The sequence below is a fragment of the Oncorhynchus nerka genome, linkage group LG28 (assembly GCF_034236695.1).
Source record: "Oncorhynchus nerka isolate Pitt River linkage group LG28, Oner_Uvic_2.0, whole genome shotgun sequence".
NCBI lineage: Eukaryota > Metazoa > Chordata > Actinopteri > Salmoniformes > Salmonidae > Oncorhynchus > Oncorhynchus nerka.
Genome location: NC_088423.1, coordinates 13,964,735 through 13,988,589, shown reverse-complemented (window position 1 = coordinate 13,988,589; position 23,855 = coordinate 13,964,735). Strand labels below are relative to the sequence as shown.

At 46.5% G+C, this 23,855-nt stretch overlaps 1 protein-coding gene across 1 annotated transcript in view; it reads right to left on the bottom strand.

Annotated features, from left to right (window-relative positions):
* Positions 1–23,855, bottom strand: part of LOC115112886 (extracellular serine/threonine protein kinase FAM20C-like) — a 137,068-nt gene that overhangs the window by 11,724 nt on the left and 101,489 nt on the right. The window contains exons 4-7 of the mRNA XM_029639915.2: positions 9,646–9,738; positions 5,160–5,275; positions 1,723–1,903; positions 1,422–1,531 (exon numbers count right to left, since the gene is read on the bottom strand). Of these exons, the coding sequence (XP_029495775.1) occupies positions 1,422–1,531; positions 1,723–1,903; positions 5,160–5,275; positions 9,646–9,738 (500 nt within the window). The remainder of the gene's footprint in view (positions 1–1,421; positions 1,532–1,722; positions 1,904–5,159; positions 5,276–9,645; positions 9,739–23,855) is intronic.

Here is a 23,855-nt window from a genome sequence, read left to right as displayed (position 1 = left end):
CTTCCTAAGGCTTCCACTAGATGTCAACCGTCTTTAGAAACTTGAATGAGGATTCTACTGTGATGTGGGGCCGGATGAAAGCTCTTTGAGTCAGTGGTCTGGCAGAGAGCCAGGTCCTGGTCACGCGCATTTCACATGACAGCGACCTGCGTTCCATGGCTTTTCTACAGACAATGGAATTCTCCGGTTGGAACGTTATTCAAGATTTATGACAACAACATCCTAAAGATTTATTCTATACTTAGTTTGAAATGTTTCTAAGACCTGTAATAACTTTTTGAAGTTTATATCCGACGTTCGGCTGGACCTGCACGAGCGCTTGGATTTGTGTACTAAACTCCCTAACAAAAGTAGCTACTTGGACATAAATAATGGACATTATCGAACAAAACAAACATTTATTGTGGAACTAGGATTCCTGGGAGTGCATTCTGATGAAGATCATCAAAGGTAAGGGAATATTTATAATGTTATTTCTGATTTCTGTTGACTCCAACATGGCGGATAATTTGTTTTTGTTTTCTGAGCGCCGGTCACAGATTATTGCATGGTTTGCTTTTTCCGTAAGGTTTAAAAAAAATCTGCCACAGCGGTTGCATTAAGGAGAGGTATATCTATATTTCCATGTCTAACAATTGTATTTTCACCGACATTTATAATGAGTATTTCTGTCAAATGATGTGGCTCTCTGCAATATCACCGGATGTTTTTGGAACTAGTGAATGTAACGCACCAATGTATACTGAGATTTTTTAAAACATAAATATGAACTTTATCAAACAAAACATACATGTATTGTGTGGCATGAAGTCCTATGAGTGACATCTGATGAAGATCATCAAAGGTCAGTATTTAATTTTATCTCTATTTGTGCTTTTTGTGACTCCTCTCTTTGGCTGGAAAAATGGCTGTTTTCTGTGAGTTGGTGGTGACCTAACATAATCGTTTGTGGTGCTTTCGCTGTAAAGCCTATTTGAAATCGGACACTGTGGTTGGATTAACAACAAGTTACCTTTAAAACGGTATAAGATACATGTATGTTTGAGGAATTTTAATTATGAGATTTCTGTTGTTTTGAATTTGGCGCCCTGCACTTTCACTGGCTGTTGTCATATCGATCCTGTTAACAAGATTGCAGCCCTAAGAAGATGGTAAAAAAACGTTTTCACTGAGGATGGTTCTCCCCTTCCTCCTCTGAGGAGCCTCCACTGATGTAAGTCACAGGAGGTTGGTGCACCTTAATTGGGAAGAACAGGCTCGTGGTAATGACTGGTGGAGTCAGTGGAATGGTATCAGATACATTAAACACATGGTTTCCAGGTGTTTGATGCCATTCCATTTGCGCCTTTCTGGTCATTATTATGAGCCGTCCGCCCCGCAGCAGCCTCCTGTGAAGTATGTATTAAGAGGTGTGGTCTCACCCATGAGGAAGTCAAAGATGGTCATGTCCATGATGTCCAATAGACGGGTGCCGCTGTCGTAGGGAGGGGTCTGTTTAACCTCTTCACAGTAGTCAGGGTCTACCTCCCACCTACACACACACACACACACACACACACACACACACACACACACACACACACACAGCAGAGTAATGATCATATACAGTATGTACAGTATGTACATATACCTACTCTTCAAACTCTTAATGGGTGTATAAGCCTGTATAAAAATGCACCACTCTATTTGCTATATTATGTCATCCTTGTATTGGTGCCTTACTCTGCTTTCTTGCGTTTGTTGTAGGATCGTCTCCAGGGGTTTCTCCAGGTCTTGCGTTTTGCCAGGGCCAGGTCCGGGAGGAAGGCAGCCAGAGAACCCTCGATCTGGTCTGGCTTACCGCACAGAGCATGCTCTGTAGAGCAGTAGTACGAACACTCCCCGTAGAAACAGATGTTGTTGGCTGGGAAATTACATAGTTGACATGAATGGCTTAGTTGGTGATATTGATTTGTCAATTTGGTGACCAATAGAACCATCTACAGTCCTTTAACACAGTTGATATGTTCATACTGTGTTTTTTATTATTATAATGTTTAGTATTTGATTAGGATCCCCATTAGCTAATGCTAAAGCAGCAGCTACTCTTCCTGGGGTCCACACAAAACATACAACATGACATAATACAAAACATTAATAGACAAGAACAGAACCACATACATTTAAAATAATAATACACTTTCATACATTTCTGCCTTAGCAGTCCAAGCATCATGTACTCATTATAACGGCAACCCTGCAGCCATTCATTTTACCATATACTGCATCCTTTGCTCTGCTGTTACAATTCCTTTGCCTAAGCAGGTCCTGATATCCTAATCTCACAGCACCAGTTGTTCTGTAAATACTTCACAACATCAGGAACCAACTGTGTCCTTGGTTCTTCCGTTTGACGCCAATACTATGCATAATTATCTGATTCATAGACGCTACCCACTGTACACACAACATTGGTTGCACGTCATTTCAATGAAATTACATTGAACCAACGTGGAATAGACATTGAATTGAATCTGTCTGTGCAGAGTGGGTACTGAATGCAAGTGCAACACACAAAAATGGAAGTTTCACCAAAGTGTGTGAAAAGAGCCATATATCATATCGTAAGGAACCTAAGTTTCACCACTGCTTTGTTCCCCTCACATGAATGCAGAAACCTTATTCGCTAAATTCCCCTGACATGAACAAAGCTACACTAAAAGTATGTGGACACCCCTTCAAATTTGTAGATTCGGCTATTTCAGCCACACCCATTGCTGACAGCTGTATAAAATCGAGCTCACAGCCATGCAATCTCCAAAGACAAACATTGGCACTAGAATGGAATTACTGAAGAGCTCAGTGGCTTTCAACGTGGCACCTTCATAAGATGCCACTGTTCCAATAAGTTAGTTAGTCAAATTTATGCCCTGCTAGAGCTGCTCTGGTCAACTGTAAGTGCTGCTATTGTGAAGTGGAGACTTCTAGGAGCAACAACAGCTCAGCCACAAAGTGGTAGGACATGCAAGTTCACAGAATGGACTGCCGAGTGCTGAAGTGGATAGCGCGTAAAAATAGTCTCATTGGTTGCAAAACTCACTACCGAGTTCCAAACTGCCTCTGGAAGCAATGTCAGCACAATAACTGTTCAGCGGGGGATTCATGAAATGTGTTTCCATGGACGAGCAACTGCACACAAGCCTAAGATCACCATGCGCACCGCCAAGCGTCGGCTGGAGTGGTGTAAAGCTCGCCGCCATTGGACTTTGGAGCAGTGGAAACGTGTTCTATAGATCGATGAATCACGCATCACCATCTGGCAGTGTGACGGACGCATCTGGGTTTGGCGGATGCCAGGAGAACGCTACCTGCCCCAATGATTAGTGCCAACTGTAAAGTTTGGTGTAGGAATAATGGTCTGGGGCTGTTTTCCATGGTTCGGGCTAGGCTAGGCTCCTTAAAGCTACAGCAAACAATGACATTCTAGACGATTCTGTGCTTCCAACATTGTGGCAACAGTTTGTGGAAGGCCCTTTACTGTTTCAGCATAACAATGTCCCCGTGCACAAAGCTTGGTCCATACAGAAATGGTTTGTAGAAATTAGTGTGGAAGAACTTGACTGGCCTGCACAGAGCCCTGAACTCAACCCCCCTGATGTGAATAAAGAAAGCTACATTGTTTTGCTAAATTCCCCTAACTTCAATAAAGCTACCTTGTTTTGCTAAATTCCTCTGACATGAATAAAGCTACCATGTTTTGCTAAATTCCCCTAACTTGAATAAAGCTACCTTGTTTTCCTAAATTCCCCTGACATGGATAAAGCTACCTTGTTTTCCTAAATTCCGCTGACATGAATAAAGCTACCTTGTTTTCCTAAATTCCCCTGACATGAATAAAGCTACCGTGTTTCGCTAAATTCCCCTGACTTGAATAAAGCAACCTTGTTTTTCTAAATTCCTCTTAACTGAATAAAGCTACCTTGTTTTCCTAAATGCCCCTAACTTGAATAAAGCTACCTTGTTTTCCTAAATTCCCCTGACATGAATAAAGCTACCATGTTTTGCTAAATTCCCCTAACTTGAATAAAGCTACCTTGTTTTCCTAAATTCCCCTGACATGAATAAAGCTACCTTGTTTTCCTAAATTCTGCTGACATGAATAAAGCTACCTTGTTTTCCTAAATTCCCCTGACATGAATAAAGCTACCGTGTTTCGCTAAATTCCCCTGACTTGAATAAAGCAACCTTGTTTTTCTAAATTCCTCTTAACTGAATAAAGCTACCTTGTTTTCCTAAATGCCCCTAACTTGAATAAAGCTACCTTGTTTTCCTAAATTCCCCTGACATGAATAAAGCTACCGTGTTTTGCTAAATTCCCCTAACTTGAATAAAGCTACCTTGTTTTCCTAAATTCCCCTGACATGAATAAAGCTACCTTGTTTTCCTAAATTCCCCTGACATGAATAAAGCTACCTTGTTTTGACATAAAAATTCCCCTAAATTCCCTGACATGACTTGAATAAAGCTACCGTGTTTTCCTAAATTCCCCTGACATGAATAAAGCTACCTTGTTTTCCTAAATTCCCCTGACATGAATAAAGCTACCGTGCTTCGCTAAATTCCCCTGACTTGAATAAAGCAACCTTGTTATTCTAAATTCCTCTAACTGAATAAAGCTACCTTGTTTTCCTAAATTCCCCTAACTTGAATAAAGCTACCTTGTTTTCCTAAATTCCCCTGACATGAATAAAGCTACCGTGTTTTGCTAAATTCCCCTAACTTGAATAAAGCTACCTTGTTTTCCTAAATTCCCCTGACATGAATAAAGCTACCTTGTTTTCCTAAATTCCCCTGACATGAATAAAGCTACCGTGTTTTGCTAAATTTCCCTAAATTGAATAAAGCTACCTTGTTTTCCTAAATTCCCCTAACATGATCAAAGCTACATTGTTTCTCTAAATCCCCCTGATGTGAATAAAGCTGTATAAGCTTCCCTTGTCAGTTTCATTGAATTTGACTCATTCAGTTTCATTGCTCAAGACAATTGTGTTTGAACCTCAGACTACTGTCCTATAGGACACAGAGAACAGAGGAGTGTAGCATGTCTGGTTCAGTACCAATTTGTAAGTCGCTCTGGATAAGAGCGTCTGCTAAATGAATTAAATGTTAAATGTTAGTACCTGGTGAGATGAAGAAGGTTCTCCACAGCTTCTTGTCTCTGGTCACGTCCTTGATCTCTTTAGTCATATTCAATAGTCTACCGGCTACAGGAGGGACACGGCGGAAATCCAGGATCCTGCAACAGGACATAGAGACACATATAGGTCCACATGCTATGCCACCATATTTATTCTACTATTCTTCTTCAAGTAAACTGTAGTTTATTTTTAACACCACCAGAGGTAGCTGTGACATAAGAGCACTCTGCTTTGAACTGCTACAATAAACAGTCTAGGTCATCACAGAAAGTCTAAATGATTTCACATCAAAAGCTCAAATTACTCTATTCTAAATCAGTGATGATAATGATCTAATCAACCATGCTTGGTCTTAATTTACACCATGCGTAGTTCTGACATATGCTATGTTTCTATTCTACTCTACTGCAATGTGGGAAGGAGACAGTTATCCAGAGAAGCCACGAGTTGGACACATGCCTCTGATGATGATTCATCTGTGTGTGAACCCAGGTATGTGCACAGAATACTGGCATGTGTGGGTGCAGATGTGTATGTGTGTATGTCCTGTGAATGCGTGTATGCATGAACTATGCAGATGTTCTGTGTTCATAGTATTCTCAGCACGTATGAGACCACTCCAGGGAGATGGAGTCTTCTAACATGAACACGGTCTCTCTCTCTCTGTCAGTCCCTCTTTCTCTCTCTCTCTCTCTCTCTCTCTCTCTCTCTCTCTCTGTCAGTCTCTCTCTCTCTCTCTGAGTGCTGTTATTCCTGTCTCTGTGCGTGCTACACACTAATTTTATGCATGTATAACCCCCCTTCTGTTAATGATGACACCACTGTTAACCAGGGATGCTTCAACATTTACCTACCGACATGAACTAGGCCTGGGGGCACAGAGAGAGAGAACACGAGAGAGAGAGAGAACACGAGAGAGAGAGAGAGAGAGAGAGAGAGAGAGAACACAAGAGAGAGAGAGAACACGAGAGAGAACACAAGAGAGAGAGAACACAAGAGAGAGAGAACACAAGAGAGAGAGAACACAAGAGAGAGAGAACACGAGAGGGAGAGAGAACACGAGAGAGAGAGAGAGAGAGAGAGAGAGAGAGAGAGAGAGAGAGGCATAGCCTTGCTATTGAGAAAGTTTGCCGTAGGCAGACCTGACTCTCAAGAGAAGACAGGCTATGTGCACACTGCCCACAAAATGTGTTGGACACTGAGCTGCACTTCCTTTGGGGGATAAACTCCCAAATCAATTGGGTAAAATACCACAGTATGCAATCACAGCAGCAAGATTTGTGACCCGTTACCACAAGAAAAGGGCAAGCATTGAAGAACAAACACCATTTTAAATATAAGCCATATTTATGTTTATAATTTTTATTTTTATTTTTACTTAAACTATTTGCACATCGTTACAACACTGTATACAGTATATACAATACTATGATACTTGAAATGTCTTTATTCTTTTGGAACTTGTGTGAGTATAATATTCACTTTTGTTTATCCATTTCACTTGCATTGGCAATGTCACATTTTTGAGGATCTGAGGACCCATGCCAAATACAGTTCAGTATTTTAAGGAGACTGAAAAGATTTGGCATGGGTCCTCAGATTCTCAAAAAGTTCTACAGCAGCACCACTGAGAGCATCCTGACTGGATGCATCACTGTTTGGTATGGCAACTGCTCGGCCTCTGACTGCAAGGCACTACAGAGGATAGTGCGTACGGCCCAGTACATCACTGGGGCCAAGCTTCCTGCTATCCAGGACCTCTATACCTGGTGGTGTCAGAGGAAGGCCCTAAAAAATGTCAAACTCCAGCCACCCTAGTCATAGACTGTTCTCTCTGTTACTGTTCTCTCTCCTACCTCCACCCTCCTCCTACCTCCACTCTCCCTCCCTCCTCTACCTCCACCCTCCCTCCTCTACCTTCCATCCTCCCTCCCTCCTCTACCTCCACCCTCCCTCCCTCCTCTACCTCCATCCTCCCTCCACCTTCCATCCTCCTGTCCCTCCATCCTCCTCTACCCTCCCTCTATCTCCACCCTCCATCCTCTATCGTTCTCTACCTCCAACTTTCCTCTTCTACCTCCACACTCCCTCCTCTACCTTCACCCTCCTTTACCTCCACCCTCCTCTCCCTCCATCCTCTATCGTCCTCTACCTCCACCCTTCCTCTTCTACCTACACCCTTCCTCCTTTACCTCCACCCTCCTCTCCCTCCATCCTCCTCTACCCTTCCTCTTCTACCTCCACCCTCCCTCCTCTACCTCCACCCTCCTGTACCCCCATTCTTCTATAACTCCACCCTCCCCCGCTACATTTACCTCCACCCTCCCCTCCATCTACCTCCACCCTCCTCTACCTCCACCCTACTCTACCCCCCTCTACTTCTACCTCCACCCCACCCTACCTTCTCCACCCTCTCCCTTCTACCTCTACCTCCACTCTCCCCTCCATCTACCTCCACCCTTCCTCCTCTACCTCTACCCTCCCTTACCTCCACCCTCCCTTCTCCACCCTCCCCCTCCCTCTTCTACCTCCACCCTCCCCTCCATCTACCTCCACCCTCCTCTACCTCCACCCTACTCTACCCCCACCCTCCTCTACTTCTACCTCCACCCTCCCTCCTCTACCTCTACCCTCCCTCCCTTACCTCCACCCTCCCCCTCCCTCTTCTACCTACCTCCACCCTACATCCTCCCTCTTATTTTCCTCCATCCTCTACCTAAGAGATAACAAGTACATTATCATGACAATCTTCACACCACAGTTGACTACAACTGAGCCAGACAGAGAAAAGCCTTGCTGTGTGAAAAGGGCTGCGACAGGTGACTCCAAACGATATAGTATCATTGACTTGAAAGAAAACTATTAGACCTCCATGTCACTACAGTATGTAGCTATGGAGACCAAACCATGGCATTATTATTATAATACGGAGCATAACCATGGCAGTATTATTTTAATATGGAGCATAACCATGGCAGTATTATTTTAATATGGAGCATAACCATGGCAGTATTATTATAATACGGAGCATAACCATGGCAGTATTATTTTAATATGGAGCATAACCATGGCAGTATTATTATAATACGGAGCATAACCATGGCAGTATTATTTTAATATGGAGCATAACCATGGCAGTATTATTATAATACGGAGCATAACCATGGCAGTATTATTTTAATATGGAGCATAACCATGGCAGTATTATTTTAATATGGAGCATAACCATGGCAGTATTATTATAATACGGAGCATAACCATGGCAGTATCATTATAATATGGAGCATAACCATGGCAGTATTATTATAATACGGAGCATAACCATGGCAGTATTATTTTAATATGGAGTGTAACCATGGCAGTATCATTATAATATGGAGTGTAACCATCATGGCAGTATCATTATAATACAGAGCGTAACCATCATGGCAGTATTATTATAATACGGAGTGTAACCATCATGGCAGTATTATTATAATACGGAGTGTAACCATCATGGCAGTATTATTATAATACGGAGTGTAACCATCATGGCAGTATCATTATAATACAGAGTGTAACCATCATGGCAGTATCATTATAATACAGAGTGTAACCATCATGGCAGTATTATTATAATATGGAGTGTAACCATCATGGCAGTATTATTATAATACAGAGTGTAACCATCATGGCAGTATTATTATAATACAGAGTGTAACCATCATGGCAGTATTATTATAATACAGAGTGTAACCATCATGGCAGTATCATTATAATACAGAGCGTAATCATGGCAGTATTATTATAATACAGAGTGTAACCATCATGGCAGTATCATTATAATACAGAGCGTAATCATGGCAGCATTATTATCGTCACACCCTGATCTGTTTCACCTTTCCTTGTTATAGTCTCCACCCCCTCCAGGTGTTGCTTGTTTTCCCCAGTGTATTTATCCCTGTGTTTCCTGTCGGAGGTGGTGGGTGTCTGACTAATTCCGGAGGTGGTGGGTGTCTGACTAACTTCCGGAGGTGGTGGGTGTCTGACTAACTCCGGAGGTGGTGGGTGTCTGGCTAACTCCGGAGGTGGTGGGTGTCTGACTAACTCCGGAGGTGGTGGGTGTCTGGCTAACTCCGGAGGTGGTGGGTTTCTGACTAACTCCGGAGGTGGTGGGTTTCTGACTAACTCCGGAGGTGGAGGGTGTCAACTCCGGAGGTGGAGGGTGTCAACTCCGGAGGTGGAGGGTGTCAACTCCGGAGGTGGTGGGTGTCTGACTAACTCTGGAGGTGGTGGGTGTCTGGCTAACTCTGGAGGTGGTGGGTGTCTGGCTAACTCTGGAGGTGGTGGGTGTCTGGCTAACTCTGGAGGTGGTGGGTGTCTGGCTAACTCCGGAGGTGGTGGGTGTCTGGCTAACTCCGGAGGTGGTGGGTGTACATACACACTGTGGATTCTTTGTGTCAGGTACAGGTGTGTGTGTGTGATTTACCTGTCCAGATGAAAGGCAGCGATCTCAGCATTATGTCTCTCAAAGTCCGAAAAGTAGAAGAAGTCAGGGGGCGTCTCCTGCTCCCGAGTCTGCCTGCAGGGGAAAGGGCAAAGGTCAGGGGTTTACAGAGAACCCTGTTCTCTTAACCCCATACAAGAAAAGGTCAGGGGTTTATAGAGGTCAGGGGTTTACAGAGAACCCTGTTCTCTTAACCCCATACAAGAAAAGGTCAGGGGTTTACAGAGAACCCTGTTCTCTTAACCCCATACAAGAAAAGGTCAGGGGTTTACAGAGAACCCTGTTCTCTTAACCCCATACAAGAAAAGGTCAGGGGTTTACAGAGAACCCTGTTCTCTTAACCCCATACAAGAAAAGGTCAGGGGTTTATAGAGGTCAGGGGTTTACAGAGAACCCTGTTCTCTTAACCCCATACAAGAAAAGGTCAGGGGTTTATAGAGGTCAGGGGTTTACAGAGAACCTTGTTCTCTTAACCCCATACAAGAAAAGGTCAGGGGTTTATAGAGGTCAGGGGTTTACAGAGAACCCTGTTCTCTTTACCCCATACAAGAAAATAAGCTCTGGGTAGGCACAGATCTAGGATCAGCTTCCCCTTCCCAAAGCATAGCCTTAGGAGAAAGAACGCTGCATTTACCTTAGATCAGTGTCAAGGTAGATCAAAGTTTTATCTGGGTAGATAGACGTTGCTCTAGGCACAGATCTAGGATTTTAAGATGCCAACTTCTATACCTAACAAAGAGACACCGCCTACCACACAACCAAGGCCCTCTCTGAAGCACTAACAGAGGTGAAGCCACAATTGAAACTTTGCGGATTGTATTGTGGCTTCGTGTTTGAGATTCGAGGTTACTGTAGTCCTCTACCGTACCTATTTCTGGAGTCCTATGATCCTCCCTGAAAATGCTTTCCACACACTGTCTGACCGAAAGCTTTGACTGTTTAAAAAAAGCTTTTTAAGGCTTAACCCTCTCAGAGAGCCCAACAGAGAGGATGAGTCTAGAGGCGAGGCACAAAGGAGTCAAAGGCATTGAAGCTGAAGAAAAACAGACATACACATTGGTACATTTAGATTATCAATGAGCTGACACAGAAGGTATGTTTTTCAGTAAAGAAATGATAGCAAGTTGAACTGCAGTTCACAAACTCTGTTAATCACAACAACATAAATACCACAAAACATCCAACATCTACGTGTAGTCAGGATGTATTGCTGATTAATAGAAGGAACATAGCTGAGATGGGACTGTTCCATCCATTCAATGTCATGCTTCATGTTCCCTCTCACACTGTTGTTTACACAAGCTTTGGAAGAATAAAAAACACAATCAGAGAGAAGTCGTTTCAGGAGAAATGGGTCTGCAACCTCCTCCACATCCATACCTACTCTGCAGGCCTTATCTCATCAGCTGAGGAGGGGTAGTGAGCAGAGGAGAGGACAGGAGGGACAGGAGGAGGATTGGAAACAGATTCTTATCTTGGCAAGGCAATGCGCTACGCTCTCTCTTCTTCTATCACTCTTTCTCACCCTCCCCCCTCTCTTTCTTCCTCCCTCAAGCACTTCTCTGTTTGGCCCTGTCCGGGGGTGTCCTCGGATGGGGCCACAGTGTCTCCTGACCCCTCCTGTCTCAGCCTCCAGTATTTATGCTGCAGTAGTTTATGTGTCGGGGGGCTGGGGTCAGTTTGTTATATCTGGAGTACTTCTCCTGTCCTATTCGGTGTCCTGTGTGAATCTAAGTGTGCGTTCTCTAATTCTCTCCTTCTCTCTTTCTTTCTCTCTCTCGGGGGACCTGAGCCCTAGGACCATGCCCCAGGACTACCTGACATGATGACTCCTTGCTGTCCCCAGTCCACCTGGCCATGCTGCTGTTCCAGTTTCAACTGACCTGAGCCCTAGGACCATGCCCCAGGACTACCTGACATGATGACTCCTTGCTGTCCCCAGTCCACCTGGCCATGCTGCTGCTCCAGTTTCAACTTCCACCTGACTGTGCTGCTGCTCCAGTTTCAACTGTTCTGCCTAATTATTATTCGACCATGCTGGTCATTTATGAACATTTGAACATCTTGGCCATGTTCTGTTATAATCTCCACCCGGCACAGCCAGAAGAGGACTGGCCACCCCACATAGCCTGGTTCCTCTCTAGGTTTCTTCCTAGGTTTTGGCCTTTCTAGGGAGTTTTTCCTAGCCACCGTGCTTCTACACCTGCATTGCTTGCTGTTTGGGGTTTTAGGCTGGGTTTCTGTACAGCACTTTGAGATATCAGCTGATGTACGAAGGGCTATATAAATAAATTTGATTTGATTTGACTCTGTCTCTCTATTCCCCCTTTCTTCCTCACACTCTCCCCCCTCATGTCCTCTCCCCCTCTCTCTCTTTCGCTGTCTCCCTCTTTCTCTCTCTCTCCCTCTCTCTGTAGCCTTCAGCTGTGTGTGATTGTTGCTCCACAGCTGTGAAGCTGACATATGCACCCATCATTACATAACTCACCTGGAATCATGGAACACTCCACAACGCATTCCTAACTCTCTACTAACGCTTCCTCATTCCTCCTTCCTTCCATACTCAGCTCTCTCTCGCTGTCTCTTGTTCTCTTTTTCTTTCTCTCTCCCCCTCTTTCTCTCTCTTTCTCTCTTGTTCATCCTCAAAGACCAGCCAGCCTGCAGATTCTATCTTCTAAGAAGAAGACTCTACAGGGACCGCTAATTTGAAACAGACTGTCTTTGCCTGATGAGAATAACAACAGTGAAAAAGTGACTCTGCTTAGGCCTACGTATGGTGTTTGGTTACACTGTAAGACATTTCCTGTAAAATGTACAGTAACTTATTGGCAGAAATTACAGTACCAAGTGACTAATCACAGTACTAATTACAATTACAGCATATTACTGTAATTACCTAGTGACATATTACCCATTGTTCTTTGCAAGTTCATGTTTACATTTTGGTCATTTAGCGTGCGTTATTGTTTAGCATCTTATAGTCGGTGCATTCAGCCAAGCACATATCAGTCATAGGAAGTGAAATGTTTCTGTAACCATTACTGAGAACGTTGTTGTAGTTAAGGATACATTGGTCTTCAGAATAATTGTGATTACAACAAGATATCTTATGATGCATTTCAATTAACAGATGTGCCTTGTTAAAAGTTAATTTGTGGAATTTCTTTCCTTCTTAATGCGTTTGAGCCAATCAGTTCTGTTATGACAAGGTAGGGGTGCTATACAGAAGATAGCCCTATTTGGTAAAAGACCAAGTCCATATTATGGCAAGAACAGCTTAAATAAGCAAAGAAAAATGACCGTCCATCATTACTTTAAGATATGAAGGTCAGTCAATCCGGAAAAATCAAGAACTTTTAAAGTTTCAGCTGCAAAAACCATCAAGCGCTGTGATGAAACTGGCTCTCATGAGGACCTCCATAGGAAAGGAAGACCCAGAGTTACTTCTGCTGCAGAGGATACATTCATTAGAGTTAACTGCCCCTCAGATTGCAGGCCAAATAAATGCTTCAAAAGTTCAACAGACACATCTCAACATTAACTGTTCAGAGGAGACTGCGTGAATCAGGCCTTCATGGTCGAATAGCTGCAAAGAAACCACTACTAAAATACACTGTGAAGGATCAGCTCGTCCGAAATACTCTAACACTGGAGGGAGGCATGAAATGAACAGACTGGAGGCAGTGGTTGTGGTTCCTTTTCTTTTGCATTGTCACTAAACAGGGTTTATTTCGCCCGGTAAAATAAGCCCAGTACAAGGTAGGGTCCAACGCTGAAACAACAGCATAAAAAGAATCAACATAAACTAAGCAGCTGACCAAAAGGCTGTGGCCAAAAAGGGAACACAAAACAACAAACGGCTATCGTCTACACATCATATTTACAACGCTTCCCTCTATCTTTAGCCTGCCTTGTTTAACATAGAGCCAAGCTCCATCAGATGAAGACGCCTTCTCTGAGGTAGGAAAGTCTGACGTCCTCACAGATCCCCGTGTCTGATCCCAATTCATCCCCAGCTCTTCTCCTGGCACACCTGTACAGTCGTGGCCAAAAGTTTTGAGAATGACATAAATATTAATTTCCACAAAGTTTGCTGCTTCAGTGTCTTTAGATATTTTTGTCAGATGTTACTATGGAATACTGAAGTATAATTACAAGCATTTAATCAGCGTCAAAGGCTTTTATTGACAATTACATGAAGTTGATGCAAAGAGTCAATATTTGCAGTGTTGACCCTTCTTTTTCAAGACCTCTGCAATCCGCCCTGGCATGCTGTCAATTAACTTCTGGGCCACATCCTGACTGATGGCAGCCCATTCTTGCATAATCAATCCTTGGAGTTTGTCAGAATTTGTGGGTTTTTGTTTGTCCACCCACCTCTTGAGGATTGACCACAAGTTTTCAATGGGATTAAGGTCTGGGGAGTTTCCTGGCCATAGACCCAAAATATCAATATTTTGTTCACCGAGCCACTTTGTTATCACTTTTGCCTTATGGCAAGGTGCTCCATCATGCTGGAAAAGGCATTGTTGGTACCATTCTTTATTCATGGCTGTGTTAGACATAATTGTGAGTGAGCCCACTCCCTTGGCTGAGAAGCAACCCCACACATGAATGGTCTCAGGATGCTTTACTGTTGGCATGACACAGAACTGATGGTAGCGCTCACCTTGTCTTCTCCGGCCAAGATTTTTTCTGGATGCCCCAAACATTCAGAAAGGGGATTCATCAGAGAAAATGACTTTACCCCAGTCCTCAGCTGTCACGCCCTGACCATAGAGATCCTTTTTATTCCTTAGGTCGGGTGTGACTAGGGGGGGTGTTCCTATCTAGGTGTTTTATTTTTTATGTTGGCCTGGTATAGTTCCCAATCAGAGGCAGCTGTTTACCGTTGTCTCTGATTGGGGATCATATTTAGGCAGCCATTTCCCCACTGTGTTTTGTGGGATTTTGTTTTTGTGTAGAATCCTGTGAGCACTCCAGAATGTCACGTTTCGTTGATTTTGTGCGGTTCACTTCAATAAAACATGTCGAACCGATTCCACGCTGCGCTTTGGTCTGAGTGTTATTATGACGAACGTGACATCAGCAGTCAAATCCCTGTACCTTTTGCAGAATATCAGTCTGTCACTGATGTTTTTCCTGGAGATAAGTGGCTTCTTTGCTGCCCTTCTTGACACCAGGCCATCCTCCAAAAGTATTCGCCTCACTGTGTGTGCAGATGCACTCACACCTGCCTGCTGCCATTCCTGAGCAAGCTCTGTACTGTTGGTGCCCCGAACCCGCAGCTGAATCAACATTAGCAGACGGTCCTGGCGCTTGCTGGACTTTCTTGGGCACCTTGAAGCCTTCTTCACAACAATTGAACCGCTCTCCTTGAAGTTCCTGATGATCCGATAATTGGTTGATTTAGGTGCAATCTTACTGGCAGCAATATCCTTGCCTGTGAAGCCCTTTTTGTGCAAAGCAATGATGACGGCACGTGTTTCATTGCAGGTAACCATGATTGACAGAGGAAGCACAATGATTCCAAGCACCACCCTCCTTTTGAAGCTTCCAGTCTATTATTCGAACTCAATCAGCATGACAGAGTGATCTCCAGCCTTCTCCTCACGAACACTCACACCTGTGTTAATGAGAAAATCACTGACATGATGTCAGCTGGTCCTTTTGTGGCAAGGCTGAAATGCAGTGGAAATGTTTTTTTTTGATTCAGTTCATTTGTGTAACGGCTTTCTTCTATCTCCTCCTCTGACGAAGAGGTAGAACAAGGATCGGACCAAAATGCAGCGTGATGATGATTCATGATATTTTAATGAAGTAAAAACTATACATACAGAAACTACAAAAATAACTAAATGAAATAACGAAAACCGAAACAGCCCTATCTGGTGCAAACACAAAGACAGGAACATTCACCCACGAAACACTCACAGAATATGGCTGCCTAAATATGGTTCCCAATCAGAGACAACGATAATCACCTGACTCTGATTGAGAACCGCCTCAGGCAGCCATAGACTACGTAGACACCCCACAAAACCCCAAGACAAAAACACACCACAATAACCCATGTCACACCCTGGCCTGACCAAATAAATAAATAAAACACAAAATACTAAGACCAAGGCGTGACAGAACCCCCCCCCTAAGGTGCGGACTCCCGGACGCACCTCAAAACCATAGGGAGGGTCCGGGTGGGCGTCTGTCCATGGTGGCGGCTCCGGCTCGGGACGTGGACCCCACTCCATAAATGTCATAGTTCCTCCCCCTCGCGTCCTGGGATAATCCACCCTCGCCACCGACCATGGCCTAATAGTCCTCACCCATAACCCCACTGGACTGAGGGGCAACTCGTGACTGAGGGGCAGCTCGTGACTGAGGGGCAGCTCGGGACTGAGGGGCAGCTCGGGACTGAGGCAGCTCGGGACTGAGGGATAGCTCGGGACTGAGGGGTAGCTCGGGACTGAGGGGTAGCTCGGAACTGAGGGGTAGCTCGGAACTGAGGGGTAGCTCGGGACTGAGGGGAAGCTCGGGACTGAGGGGAAGCTCGGGACTGAGGGGCAGCTCAGCACTGAGGGGAAGCCCAGCACTGAGGGAAAGCCCAGCACTGAGGGAAAGCCCAGCACTGAGAGGAAGCTCAGCACTGAGAGGAAGCTCAGGCAGGTAGTTGGCTCTGGCAGATCCCGGCTGGCTGGCGGATCTGGAAGAGTCTGGTTGACTGGCAGATCTGGAAGAGTCTGGTTGACTGGCAGATCTGGAAGAGTCTGGTTGACTGGCAGATCTGGAAGAGTCTGGTTGACTGGCCGATCTGGAAGAGTCTGGTTGACTGGCAGATCTGGAAGAGTCTGGTTGACTGGCAGATCTGGAAGAGTCTGGCTGACTGGCAGATCTGGAAGAGTCTAGCTGACTGGCAGATCTGGAAGAGTCTGGCTGACTGGCGGATCTAGCTGCTCTGGCTGCTCCATGCAGACTGGCAGCTCTGGCTGCTCCATGCAGACTGGCAGCTCTGGCTGCTCCATGCAGACTGGCAGCTCTGGCTGCTCTATGCAGACTGACAGCTCTGGCTGCTCTATGCAGACTGGCAGCTCCATGCAGACTCTGGCTGCACTATGCAGACCTCCATGCAGACTGGCAGCTCTGGCTGCTCCATGCAGACTGGCAGCTCTGGCTGCTCCATGCAGACTGACAGCTCTGGCTGCTCCATGCAGACTGGCAGCTCTGGCTGCTCCATGCAGGGCTGCTCCATGCAGACTGGCAGCTCAGGCTGCTCCATGCAGACTGGCAGCTCAGGCTGCGCTGAACAGGCAGGAGACTCCGGCAGCGCTGGAGAGAAGGAAGGCTCCGACAGCGCTGAACAGGCGGTGGAGACTCCGGCAGCGCTTACTGGATTCACCTTATGACCTCCAGTGGAACAGTAGTGCATCTAAATCTTTTCAGGGGAGGGGTGAGAGGGATTACCCTATCCTAGGTATTCCTTAAAGAGGTGGGGTTTCAGGTGTCTCCGGAAGGTGGTGATTGACTCCGGAGAGGAGGCGAGCAGGCCAGAGGTGGATGAACGCAGTGCCCTTGTTTGGGTGTAGGGCCTGATCAGAGCCTGGAGGTACTGAGGTGCCGTTCCCCTCACAGCTCCGTAGGCAAGCACCATGGTCTTGTAGCGAGGTTGAACGCACTGTGCCTGGAGGCCTGATGCGTGGTGCTGGCACTGGTGGAACTGGATAGAGAACACGCACAGGAAGCCTGGTGTCAACCGTGATGGCGAGCTGCCACCTTCCCCGGAGGACTGGTGTGTGGTGATCCGAGGTGGCTCTGGATACCTGGTCATCAGAAGGGGGAAAGGAGAAGATTAATTGGACCGTGCAGGCGCACTGGAGCTCAGAGCCCTTGGTGAGCACGTGGTGTGGAGACAAGCCTGCCCTGTCAGGTAGGACCTTACCTGGCTCGGAGAGGGTGCCCACTCTAGCAGAGGAGAGAGAGTTAGCTTTAGCAGTGCGGAGCCAATACAGAAAGAGCTGGTATGAAACCTGACTGATTTGGATCAAGAAGGTCATTCTGAGAGAGATAGCACCCAAGCACTGGAGTTTTGGAACACTGATACTGGTCTGTAGTTGTTCCAGGGATCGAGCAGAAGGGGTGCAACTCTCGCTCTCTTGAAGACGGAAGGGACGTAGCGGTGCCTGCCCGGTCTCTTGTTGGGCTAGCCCCCATCTGGAGAGAGGGGAGAAAGAGGTCAGAGCACAGGGAGTTTGTCGTTTGACTTAGGTCTCCTACCTGGCATCATCTGCCATACTCCTAGGGTTAGAGGCAGATGCTTGGAATTTAGAGCCCAGAGAGAGAAGAGGAAAATGTAGAGAGGGAGGGAGTGAAAAGGATGTCAATACATTTTTGGGGCTGACTCTCAGGCTTCCATCCGGAACTGGATAGAGAACACGCCGTGATGCCTCCTCATACCAGCGCCTCTCTTGAGCACCAAGCCTTTCCCCGCCTCAGTTCTTCCTTGGGGCGGCGATATTCTCCGGCTTAGAGGCAGATGCTTGGAATTTAGAGTGGTAGAAAGTGGCTTTAGCAGCAGAGAGAGAAGAGGAAATCAGGTCCGCAGGGAGGCGAGTTTTCCTCCACTGAGCCCAAGGTCCTTCACCGTCCAGTTCGTCCTCCCATGTCCAGTCCCTCCTTCTCGCTGCACCTCCCTCTCTCGCTGCACCTGGTGCGGCTACACTCCACTGGTTTAGCCCAGGGTCCTCTCCCGTCGAGGATTTCCTCCCAAGTCCAGAAATTCTTGTCGCGCTGCTCCTGCTGCCGCTGTTGCCTGTTACCACACCACTTGGTCCGGGTTTGGTGGGTGATTCTGTAACGGCTCTCTTCTATCTCCTCCTCTGACGAAGAGGTAGAACAAGGATCGGACCAAAATGCAGCGTTCTCAACATACAGAAACTACAAAAATAACGAAATGAAATAACAAAACCTATCTGGTGCAAACACAAAGACAGGAACATTCACCCACGAAACACTCACAGAATTGGTTGAAATATGGTTCCCAATCAGAGACAACGATAATCACCTGACTCTGATTGAGAACCGCCTCAGGCAGCCATAGACTACGTAGACACCCCACAAAACCCCAAGACAAAAACACACCACAATAACCAATGTCACACCCTGGCCTGACCAAATAAATAAAGAAAACACAAAATACTAAGACCAAAGCGTGACAATTTGCATGGCAAAGAGGGACTTTGCAATTAATCTGATCACTCTTCATAACATGAAGTATAACATGAAGTATCTGGAGTATATGCAAATTGCCATCATACAAACTGAGGCAGCAGAATCTGTGAAAATAAATATTTGTGTCATTCTCAAAACTTTTGGCAACGACTGTATAGAGGGAGACACCAAGCCAATTAGTGGGCCCATGAGAAGGGTGCTGTCGTGTCGTCTTCCTCCGGCTGGTCACTGAACCCTCACAACACCAATAAGAAGAAGAGACTTTCTTGGGCCAAGCAATTTCGCATATTAGGTTCAGGATTTCTTCTCAAGTGAAAAAATGTGTATGAAAACAAGTCTTCTCTCTAGTTACTGCACTAGTACAGTAGGCCTACTAGCTTTTAACACCTTTTCTTCTGGCAAACATTCAGTCCTATGATTCAAGGTCATTCAGGCTCCTGAAAATCCACAATCATACCACACACATTCCTAACACATTCCTTTCCTTGTGAAAACTAGACATAACAAAATCTTGGATTTCATTTCTGTGCAACAGAATACACACCATGTTTTCACTGTGTTAACCTATGGCCCAGCGGCTGTCTAAGACCTTGTCTTGCTGTGTCCCCCCTGACTGTCTAAGACCTTGTCTTGCTGTGTCCCCCCTGACTGTCTAAGACACTGTCTTGCTGTGTCCCCCCTGACTGTCTAAGACCCTGTCTTGCTGTGTCCCCCTGACTGTCTAAGACCCTGTCTTGCTGTGTCCCCCTGAGACCCTGTCTTGCTGTGTCCCCCCCTGACTGTCTAAGACCCTGTCTTGCTGTGTGTCCCCCTGACTGTCTAAGACCCTGTCTTGCTGTGTCCCCCCTGACTGTCTAAGACCCTGTCTTGCTGTGTCCCCCCTAAGACCCTGTCTTGCTGTGTCCCCCTGAAGACCCTGTCTTGCTGTGTCCCCCCTGACTGTCTAAGACCCTGTCTTGCTGTGTGTGTCCCCCCCTGACTGTCTAAGACCCTGTCTTGCTGTGTGTCCCCCTTGACCCTGTCTTGCCGTGTCCCCCTGACTGTCTAAGACCCTGTCTTGCTGTGTCCCCCCTGACTGTCTAAGACCCTGTCTTGCTGTGTCCCCCTGACTGTCTAAGACCCTGTCTGTGACTGTGTGTCCCCCCCCCTGACTGTCTAAGACCCTGTCTTGCTGTGTCCCCCTGACCTAAGACCCTGTCTTGCTGTGTGTCCCCCTGACTGTCTAAGACCCTGTCTTGCTGTGTCCCCCTGAATGTCTAAGACCCTGTCTTGCTGTGTCCCCCCTGACTGTCTAAGACCCTGTCTTGCTGTGTCCCCCTGACTGTTTAAGACCCTGTCTTGCTGTGTCCCCCTGACTGTCTAAGACCATGTCTTGCTGTGTCCCCCTGACTGTTTAAGACCCTGTCTTGCTGTGTCCCCCTGACTTCTAAGACCCTGTCTTGCTGTCCCCTGTCTTGCTGTGTCCCCCTGACTTTCTAAGACCCTGTCTTGCTAAAACCCTGTCTTGCTGTGTCCCCCTGACTGTCTAAGACCCTGTCTTGCTGTCTCCCCCTGACTGTCTAAGACCCTGTCTTGCTGTGCCCCCTGACTGTCTAAGACCCTGTCTTGCTGTGTCCCCCCTGACTGTCTAAGACCCTGTCTTGCTGTCTGTCCCTGACCCTGTCTTGCTGTGTAAGTGTGTGCTTGCTGTGTCCCCCTGACACTGTGTCTCTGACCGTCTAAGACCCTGTCTTGCTGTCCCCCCTGACGTACGTGTGTGTGATGTGTGTGTGTGTGTGTGCATGCACGGTGTGTGTGGAATGTGTGTGTTTGTGTGTGTGCCTATATGCATGGTGTGTGTGTGTGTTCCCCTCTTATTGTCTACATGGCCAGAGATGATCCAGCATTGACACGTATTTGTCAATGAGTGTCTTGCCCAGAGGCAGGAAGGCTGGGTAATTACTTTGATACACATCTAATTCAAATGCCAATAAAGCTATCTATCTGGAGCATGGTATTACACACCGGCCTAGAGAGAGAGAGAGAGAGAGAGAGAGAGAGCAAGAGAGGAGGGGGTAGAGAGGGAGGGAGAGAGATATGGGAGAGAGAGCGAGAGTTAGAGAAGGAGCGAGTGAGAGAGAGTGAAGGAGCGAGAGAGAGAGAGAGAAGCTAAGGAGGCATCTGTGATTCCTATCAGGGGGAGGAGGGTATTGTCATGACCCTGTAGCAAGGAGTAAACACATAGTTTACACTCCAGGGTTAGACAACTTCTTGGCAGCATGGCGGCTTGGAAGCCCAAGGCAGCCAATAGGCCTGCAGTGTCTCTGCAAACACTGGCGTGTGAGAATAGTAGCAATGCGCAACAGGAAAACCATAGGCATACCTGTACACTACATATCATACCTGACCTCTCACTGACAGAAAAACAAAGAACATATGTGGCAGAGAAGTCCTTTTGTCCCAAAGTCATATTGACATGATAAGTGCATACTTACTGTGGGCTCATGTAGAGCATAGATTATATGTGGCAAAAATGTTGTGCAAAGGACCTACAGAGGAAAAGGACAAGGGCATTACTCTGCCCTTACAGGTGCATTTAAAGGCTGCCTCCAGTCTCTGTCATCTATAATCTGTCAAACAGACACATACTTTAGGATGAAGAGCTGACTGCAGAAAAATCCTGTTTCACACACATGGTGTCCCTCTGGGGCTGTTTAGGAAGGGTTTATGTTCAGTATGTTGTAGATAGAAAATGGCATAGAGCTGCTAAAAGTCCCTATTCCATATGTCAGAGACTCATATCTGTTCTACACAAAACATTTATATAACTTCCTGTCCTGAAAAGGTATTTACTGATCCTCAACACAGGGGCCCCACAAGGGTGCGTGCTCAGCCCTGTCCTGTACTCCCTGTTCACCCATGACTGCGTGGCCATGCACACCTCCTACTCAATTATCAATTTTGCAGATGAAACAACAGTAGTAGGCCTGATTACCAACAATTACGAGACAGCCTACAAGGAGGAGGTGAGGGCCTTGGGAGAGTGGTGCCAGGAAATAACCTCTCACTCAACGTCAACAAAATAAAGGAGCTGATCGCGTACTCAGTAAACAGCAGAGGGAGAACGCCCTTATCCACTTCGACGGGACCGCAGTGGAGAATGTGGAATGCTTCAAGTTCCTCGGCGTACACATCACTGACACACCACGCAATAGGGCCTCTTCAACCTCAGGAGGCTGAAGAAATTTGGCTTGGTCTCTAAAGCCCTCACAAACTTTTACAGACGCACAATTGAGAGCTTCCTGTCAGGCACTATCACCGCCTGGTACAGCAACTGCACCGCCTGCAACCCAACGCATCACCGGGGGAAAACTACCTGCCCTCCAGGACACCTACAGCACCCGATGTCACAGGAAGGCAAAAAAGATAATGAAGGAAAATAACCACCGAGCCATGGCCTGTTCACCTCGCTATCATCCAGAAGCTGAGGTCAGTACAGGTGCATCAAAGTGGGGACCGAAGGACTGAAGAACAGCTTTTATCTTAAGGCCATCAGACTGTTAAATAGCCATCACTAGCCGGCTTCCACCCAATTATGCAACCCTACTCCATAGAGGCTGCTGCCCTGTATACATAGGCTTGGAATCACTGCTCACTTTAATAATGGAACACTAGTCAATCCACTGGAGCACCAGGCCTGATGGGGTGGTGGCCTGTTGTTTTAACTCTACTGGAGCACTAGGCCTGATGGTGGTGGTGGCCTGTTGTTTTAACTCTACTGGAGTACTAGGCCTGATGGTGGTGGTGGCTTGTTGTTTTAACTCTACTGGAGTACTAGGCCTGATGGTGGTGGTGGCCTGTTGTTTTAACTCTACTGGAGTACTAGGCCTGATGGTGGTGGTGGCTTGTTGTTTTAACTCTACTGGAGTACTAGGCCTGATGGTGGTGGTGGCCTGTTGTTTTAACTCTACTGGAGCACTAGGCCTGATGGTGGTGGTGGCTTGTTGTTTTAACTCTACTGGAGTACTAGGCCTGATGGTGGTGGTGGCCTGTTGTTTTAACTCTACTGGAGTGGCCTGATGGTGGTGGTGGCCTGTTGTTTTAACTCTACTGGAGTACTAGGCCTGATGGTGGTGGTGGCCTGTTGTTTTAACTCTACTGGAGTACTAGGCCTGATGGTGGTGGTGGCCTGTTGTTTTAACTCTACTGGAGTACTAGGCCTGATGGTGGTGGTGGCCTGTTGTTTTAACTCTACTGGAGTACTAGGCCTGATGGTGGTGGTGGCCTGTTGTTTTAACTCTACTGGAGTACTAGGCCTGATGGTGGCCTGATGGTGGCCTGTTGTTTTAACTCTACTGGAGTACTAGGCCTGATGGTGGTGGTGGCCTGTTGTTTTAACTCTACTGGAGTACTAGGCCTGATGGTGGTGGTGGCCTGTTGTTTTAACTCTACTGGAGTACTAGGCCTGATGGTGGTGGTGGCCTGTTGTTTTAACTCTACTGGAGTACTAGGCCTGATGGTGGTGGTGGCCTGTTGTTTTAACTCTACTGGAGTACTAGGCCTGATGGTGGTGGTGGCTTGTTGTTTTAACTCTACTGGAGTACTAGGCCTGATGGTGGTGGTGGCCTGTTGTTTTAACTCTACTGGAGTACTAGGCCTGATGGTGGTGGTGGCCTGTTGTTTTAACTCTACTGGAGCACTAGGCCTGATGGTGGTGGTGGCCTGTTGTTTTAACTCTACTGGAGTACTAGGCCTGATGGTGGTGGTGGCCTGTTGTTTTAACTCTACTGGAGTACTAGGCCTGATGGTGGTGGTGGCCTGTTGTTTTAACTCTACTGGAGTACTAGGCCTGATGGTGGTGGTGGCCTGTTGTTTTAACTCTACTGGAGTACTAGGCCTGATGGTGGTGGTGGCCTGTTGTTTTAACTCTACTGGAGTACTAGGCCTGATGGTGGTGGTGGCCTGTGGCTAGGCCTGATGGTGGTGGT